General features: G+C 37.7%; 1 protein-coding gene across 2 annotated transcripts in view; it reads right to left on the bottom strand.

Annotated features, from left to right (window-relative positions):
- Positions 1-564: 564 nt before the first annotated feature.
- Positions 565-8,004, bottom strand: part of GIPC2 (GIPC PDZ domain containing family, member 2) — a 113,768-nt gene continuing 106,328 nt past the window's right edge. For both annotated transcript variants that reach the window (XM_011997378.1, XM_011997377.1), the window contains exon 6: positions 565-3,408. In XM_011997378.1, the coding sequence (XP_011852768.1) occupies positions 3,257-3,408 (152 nt within the window). In that variant the 3' untranslated portion in view covers positions 565-3,256. The remainder of the gene's footprint in view (positions 3,409-8,004) is intronic.

Here is an 8,004-nt window from a genome sequence, read left to right as displayed (position 1 = left end):
TCTCCACCAGAGTGATGGCAATGCTATTGGTATCCATATATATATTTAGATGTCTCACAGAGCAAAAGGGCCATTATATGATCAATCTTTTACATCTTTGGTTGATAACTGAACTCTTTTTAGAAGAACCATTATGTTGAAAACTCCATTTTGCTGATGAAATTCATTTTGCTACTATGCTAGACAGGCAATGATAACTGAAGGAGACCAGGGAGTCTCTCGAAGTGATGAAGGTCTAGCAATAAATAACATGGAACTGGCTGGGCGCAGTGGCTCATGCTTGTAATCCCTTTGGGAGGCCAAGGTGGGAAGACTGCTTGAGCCTAGGAGTTTGAAACCAGTCTGGGCAACATGGCAAAACCCCATCTCTACAAAAGTACAAAAATTAGCTGGACATGGTGGTGCATGTCTATAGACCCAGCTCTTGAGAGGGTGAGGTGGGAGGATCACATGAGCCTGGGGAGGTTAAGACGGCAGTGAGCCATGATCAAACCCCTGCACTCCCGCCTAGGCAACAGAGGGAGACTCTGTCAATAATAAACAAATAGATAACATGGGACTAAATAAAGTTTTACTTGGAATATGTGTATTTGCTAAAGTTACAAGGGAAAATACTGCAAATTATATATCATTTGAAAAATTATCTCTCTTTAGTTAATTTTCAGTCACAATATTGGATATAGCAGCTCCAAATAGAGGTTACCTGATTATTGCTTTTATGTTTGAATTCTTAAAGAGTTTACATCATAATTATATAATTATATTTTTGAAACATCACAGAAACCCAACATGTACCTATTTGTAATCATCAGACTATGTACACCTGATTAGGGCTCAGCTATGTTCAAGGCCTCATCGAGCTCAACATTATCATTTGCATTTTCTGCCACAATCAAAGAAAACACATTGTGTGCTCCTAGTGGCCACTGCAAGAAGGAAGATGCTGTTTCAATAAAAGGAAATCAAGAACAAACAAAATAACCATCCTCCATTGAAAAAAAAAGCCTACAAAAAAGAGAAAAGGACGGGGTCCTAAAAACATCTAGTGATGCCAATAAAATGGAATGTTTTTTAAAAAGTGATTTGTCTCACTGAAGCTGCAGAAGGGTATCCCACACTTATATGTGACTGCACTAAAAGCAGACCCTTTTTGTGCACTGAGCATTACAAAAAGGCAGAAAGCTCACAAATAGATGCATTTTCAAGTATGGGAATAAAATGACATACAGAAACTAACCTTGTTATCAGTTTAGCTATAGATATGAAAGATAAAGATATTTCAAGGAAAAACCTATTACAGGTAGTATATAGAGTACTTGGGCCCAGTTGAAGCCCAGGTAATGTGATGACAGTAATGGTAATGGTCCACTGAATGCTAACAGACAAGTATAGTTACAGCTGTACAAGGATATCACAACCTTACACACAAATTCCAGAAAGATCATTGTGAAAATGACATTCCATAAATCACAGGGAATCAACACCAAGTGTGTCTTTATGCATGCCCAAAAAGGAAGGAGAAACTGACATCCATCAGTAATGAACAATGACTTATTTCAAATCTAATATCTAGTGCTGATAAATTTATTTTGTTGTTGCTGTTTAAACTAGAATGTTTCTATGGGCCTCCTAAGTCATCTTATGCCTAAAAATAGCAGGTCTTTTTTTTGTGTCTTTCCAAGAGAGGTAATATTAAGAATTAATAAGTATTTCAGAGCCTCCAAAACGAACTCGCTAAACAAGTACCAACAAGTTACAACCTGAGCTAGATTTTATTTTCAAATGATGAGCAACAGCAATAAGAAAATCCATATTCTATAAGCTACTTTTGTTACACATTAATGACTAAAACAGCTTCTGTGCAGATTTCAAATTAATCAGACAAAGAATATCAGCTTTATGGCATTAAACTCATTTGACAAAGGAGTGGATGGTAGTAAAACTAAAGTTTTATCAGAAAACAAGAGTTATCTAAGCAACAACCCAGCAAGAAAAGAGAACTACTTCTGATTTCCTAGAATACATCCCTAACAGGTTATTATTTCCGATTACCAAGGCAGCACACAGCATTTTTCATCTAACACTTTACAAAGATGCTTGGTCACACCATGCTCTGCTGTATTAAATGATCTTTGTTGAAACCATTCACTTCCATTTCTCTTACACCTATAAAATGTCAAATAAGAGTGATAAGACAGTCATTTACCCTCAATTTTCTCTATAATGTAAGGTTTAGAGGAGTGCATTAGAACTCTAAAATAATAGACTAACATATTTTCTCAATTCTCCCTTCCTCCTTTCTTTCCACTGGAAGGAAATCTATTTCTGACAGTCTCTCTTCTAAAGTTTAAGGAACTAAAAAGTGCTGATGTTTAACCAAAAAAAAAAAAAAAAAAAAGTTCTAAAACAGTTATTTTGAGTAAATATCTTTCCAAAAACTCTACAAAAAAATATAAAATCTTCCCTGGAGTGCTTATAAAAGTAACATAAAAGTAGCTATGGGTGAAAAAAAGAAATAATGTTTTAAGGACTGAAAAAAATCAAATTCAAGTAGTTCTACCCTACCTACCTCTTTTTTTACCCTTCTTTTACACATGCAGAGACACAGCACAGATTTCAACCACAAGTTTTAAGAGCTTGTATAAAGAAGCATACCAGAAAATCAATCAATCTTTGTTTTACAAAAAGAGAAAGTTGGCCATAGAAATCAACATGCCACAGGAATCTTCCTTCCCTTACTCAGAAAATCAAAAAAAAAAAAAAATGCTTCTAGAACAATAAGGGGCATCATTCACCTTTCATTGCCTGAACATATCCTGTTCAAACTAGGATAACACAATGAAGATGCTATGAGGTAAATCATACTCCAATCCTAGTTTACATTAAGGTTTTGAAAAAAAAAAAACTACAAAGCTATTGAAATCAATTATTTATATGTGAAAAACAAAGCATGGGTATTAATGGAGAAGAAAATCATCTATCTAGAAATACTCCTTAAAACTTACTTTTAAAATCCTTTTGAATGAATATTACAATTTATCCTTATTTAGGTCATTTCTCTTAAGCATACTACATCAGTAACATTAAAAAGTGCCCAGAAATCAAAATTACCAAAATTATATTTCAAAGAATATATTCCATACACACGAAATTAAACCACAGTTAGTAAAGGTGTCCAAAAACAGATCTTATGGGACTTTTAAAAAAAGAAAAAAAAAGAACGATAGGTCGTTTCTTCAGAGATGGAGTGTCCACATCATAATCCTCTTCGTTTGGCATCACCAATGACTCCCCAAACATCAAAGACAAATTCGTCTGGGAACGCAAAGTCTCCAAGAGTTTCGTCAAGCGCCACAGCAAATTCATCTGGATTAACTTTGTCCTTTCCAGCTTCAAACATTGTGGTGGCTATCAAAAATAATATTAAAAAATTAACGATAAATGAAATAGCATCAAAGGACTGAGAAAAATGGCAACAGGAAAATTACTTGCTAAAAGTAACATACATAAGTATATTTCAAATTAAATGCAAAATTAAATGCAAATTAGAACAGTAAGATACCCTCTCTCACACGCACACATCAAGGTGGCAAAGATACTTTTCAACAGTCTGTCCACTGCACCCAGGTTTGCAGCTGCTACCCTTGCCCTCTACCCAATCTTAGAGCCTATCAGTTGGGAACCTCTGGCATTCCCAAGAGTAGAACAATATCCCCTGAAAGAAACCCTGTGGCTGTGACTAACCTTAGCAGGAAACTTAAAGAACACCCCTTCCTCAACCTCCTAATAGTCACTACTCTCCCTCCCTCCTCCACCAGTCCCCCACTCCCAGCTGAGGCGGAGTCCAGTCCTCCCTACCCAAAGACAAAAAGACAAAGGATGACAGTTTGCACTGCAGCAGTCAAGCTGGGGAGAAGCAGAGGAAGACATAAGTCCACCTGTGGAACCGAGGTACCTTTTCTGAGCCCCTCTCCAGTTTGGGATAGAACGTGAAAGTGGCGACCTTGTTCAGTTTTTCTACTAAGTTGCCTGGGTCCCATATTCTATGTCTTGGAACCAGCATCTTCAGGAGTACTTAGGACTTGCCCCAGCTGCCTGGGAGCCCAGGAGGCTCAGCAGATTTCCACTCAGCACCCTAGAAGCACCAGCAACCAGAAAGAGACTGTGTATATGTGACGTGGGACTTGGGTGAAAACCTCCACGTGAAAGGGAAACGCCAAAGCCCCAGGGAAAAGCTCCAGCATCTCCTTTCCTTCCAGGTTAAGGATGAACTAATTCTAGTTTGCATGACTTCTCTGAATGAGCCACAGGGTCTGGAGAGACAAAAGCTATGCCTCTTCCCATCAGTTCAGTCCTAACACAAGGCAGGCTAGGAAGAAAGGGAGGAATGTGGCCTGCAGAAGGGCACCAGGATCAGAGCAGAAGTGGGGTGGGGGTGTGGTGAACTGGTAGAGGGATCAAACCTCTAGTAAGGTAAGGAGGGCTTCTATATGGCCAGGCAGCCTGGCGTGGGGTAGGAGAGTACAGATGTGGTGAGGAGGGCACGGGGATGGGAGGACAGCAGCCACAGTGATGAGAGATTGGTTACACATGTGGAGATGGATCACATACACACATACATACATACACACACACATACATACAGAACAATAGGAATCAGGTTTGTCACTGCTGGAGAAGGATAAATAGGGAAAGGGAGAAAATAAGAATGAACCCTATGGAATTAGAATTGTAGATATCACTGGAAATATATATATCTCCAATTAAGATGTTATAAAATACAGACATAAATGCATACACACACATGCATACACATTCCTCAGTCCTGGAAGCATGACACCCCAACAACAATGAGTACACAAAGCACCCAAATCTTGGTTCTTAAGTACCATTCTCCATTAGAAAGATTAAGACTTCCTCAGAAAATGGTAGATTCCAGGGCTGGAGCAGGCAAAGTGCAATATGAACCAAGAATATCTTGTACCAGAAAGTAAGAAAGTATCAAAAAATGATGGGAACATGTGAAAAGGACATAGACGTCAGAGTGCAAGAGTTCACACTGACCAAATCAGGGATAATTTAAACATCAAAATAAATAATGATAGTAACAGGCTATAACGCCAGTGAATAAAACAGGAAGCCATGAATCCATAATAAAATACACAACCGACTGAAGAGATAGATTAAAGAAAAAATGAAGAAGCTGACGATTCATAAAGGACTGTATATTTACATAGTTTTAAAATGTCTCCCCACCAATACCTATCAATGAAACAGAATAATTTTACAGTGCAGAAGCCTAACAAACACCACCTTAAGTGATCAAAGTGAACGTTCCTAACAAAAAAAATCAAAAACCTGCGCTTCCCCATAAGATGTAATGAAAAGAATACAGAATCACATTTGTGATGTTCCTGCCAAAGAGGTGTAACCTGAGTGTACTTATGAAAAAAGTATTAGACAAAGCAATGTTGAGGAACATTCCACAAAATAACTGGCTTGTACCCTCCAAAAGCATCAAGGTCATGAAAACCTAGTGAAGAACAAAGAACTATTCCAAATTGACACAACATGATAAGTAAATGCAACATGTGATTTGGAACACATTCTTTTGCTATAACAGATATTAAGGAACTTGGTGAATCGTAAATAGAATATGAATATTAAATGGCAGTAATGTATCAATGTTAATTTCATGGTTTGGATGGTTATGTCATGGTTCAATAGGAGAATATCTTTGTTTTTAGGAAACACACACTAAAGTATTTGGGGGCAATGGGACAGCATTGAGGTAACTTACTCTCAAATAGTTCAAGAGAAAAAAGTCTTTGTGCTGTATTTGTATCTTTTCTGTAAATTTAAGATTGTTTCTATATATATATATATATATATATATGAATGAATGGCAGTGAAGAAATAAGAGAAATTAAATCTCTTCTCTTTATTATCATCACCTTGCTCTCCATCTTGCCCCAGATCTCAGCCATTACTCAGCCTTCTTCATTTACCATCAATCTGGAAGCAAACACTTCACAAAGGAGGGAGTTCCTCAGCTGCAGCTGGAACCTCTGCTCCAGCCCAAGGGTCCTGCCAAGTTACCCAGACTCTTCCAAAGTTCCCGAGTTTATTAAAACTTTTCTGTAATGATATGTCAAGGATGGCCAGGATATACTGAAGCAAACACTCAGATACACTGGTTTGACTTCGTAAGTTTGGCTTTTGAAAAATGTTTGGCAACAAGTACCAAAAGTCGTAAAAGTGTTCGTATCCTTTGATCTACCTAGAATTTTTACTTCCGGATATCTAGACTTCAAAAATAAAATTTTAAAAACAGAAAAGAATTTAGCATAAAGATGTTCCTACAGAATCCAAAAAAAATTCTAAAATGTAGGATCATAAAGTTACCTCTGGTATGATGAAATGTATTATGTGAAATATTTTTAAATCATTTTAAATAATGTTTATGAATAATTGATAATAACTTAGGGAAATATTTTGGTTCTAATATTTACTGAAAAAGCAGTACATATCTTTTTATTATAATCACAACTATATTTTTATAAAAATATTTATACAGAATGACTAAATGAGGAGGTAGGTGATAATGTAATTTTAGTAAAATATTAATGGTAGAGTCTAGGTGACAGGTATATACAAAGGTATTCACTAAAAAGTCTTTCAACTGTCTATCTGTTTGAAAATTACCATAGCAAAATAATGGAAGAAACCTCTATGAAGCAATGGAAGAAAACTTAGCAAAACATAGTACAAAAATTCAAAATAGAAAAAGCTTTTTTAGTGCTGTGTTTGATGCAGTAAAACTATACCTAACTTGTCATATTTATTCTGTGTGTTCATAGGTATAAGGTGTATTTGGGAAATTATTTCCTAAGCCATTAAGGGATGCCTTAATGTCTGTAAGGAATGTTTCATTTCTTTCAACAGACAGTCATAGCACTATAGTTAAGAAAAGAAGAAAGCTGCCCTTAGAGTGCATTTTCACACCATCAGATAAGAAGCCAAGTGCTCAGGGAAGCAGTGCCCTGCAGCATTCCATCAGTATTTCAAACAAGTCTGGAGGTTCTGTCTGTGTCTCTCTTCTCAGAGTGTCTTGCCTTGGAGATCTTATCCACAATCCCAGGTTAAGCATGACCATGGTGTAAGTCCCAAATCTTTGCCTCCATCCCCAACTTCATTCATGAGTTCCACACACCCATTTCTGAGTAACTGGTGGGCAATTCTTCCTAGGTGATCCATTAGCATCTCAAACAACATGTCCAGAAACCAAATATCACTGTGCCTTAAAGAAACTGCTACTCTTTCTCTTGTTTCCATCATTTTCTCTTCTCTGAGGTCTTCAGACTGTGCACCAAACACTGTCTCCCTTCATTCTACCTTTGCAACTCTAATTCAATTCTTTCCATTTCATTCCCACTGCTGCCATGTTATTTCCAAGTCCAGTCAGCAAACCATCCCACGTAGGCACATTGGACTCCCTTTCCTAAAGTACAGCTTTGATCCCACTGGGTACTGAGACAAAAGGACCATGAAGCTCCTTTCCACCTCTGAGATTATCTCTCATTCCCGTATGTAAAAATATTCCATCTGGGCATAGTGGCTCACGCCCGCAGTCCCAGCTGCTAGGGAGGCTGAGGCAGGAAGATCACATGAGGCCAGAAGTTTGAGACCAGCCTGAGCAACACAGCAATATCTTGTCTCTTAAAATAATGTATTTAATTTAAAAAAAAAAAATTCACCAGGCATGACAGTGCACATCTGTAGTTCCAGATACTCAGGAGACTGAGGCAAGAGGATCACTTGAGCCCAAGAATTTGAGGCTACACTGAGCTATGATCATGCCACTTCACTCTAGCTTGCACAATAGAATGAGACCCTATCTCTTAAAAAAATTTTTTTTTCCAGGCTGAGGCAGGAGAATGGCGTGAACCCAGGAGGCGGAGCTTGCAGTGAGCTGAGATCCGGCCACTGCACTCCAGCCTGGGT

The sequence above is a fragment of the Mandrillus leucophaeus genome, unplaced genomic scaffold (genome assembly GCF_000951045.1).
Source record: "Mandrillus leucophaeus isolate KB7577 unplaced genomic scaffold, Mleu.le_1.0 Scaffold539, whole genome shotgun sequence".
Classification (NCBI taxonomy): Eukaryota; Metazoa; Chordata; class Mammalia; order Primates; family Cercopithecidae; genus Mandrillus; species Mandrillus leucophaeus.
The sequence above is the reverse complement of the archived record's forward strand: the minus strand, read 5'-3'. Positions and strand labels throughout refer to the sequence as shown.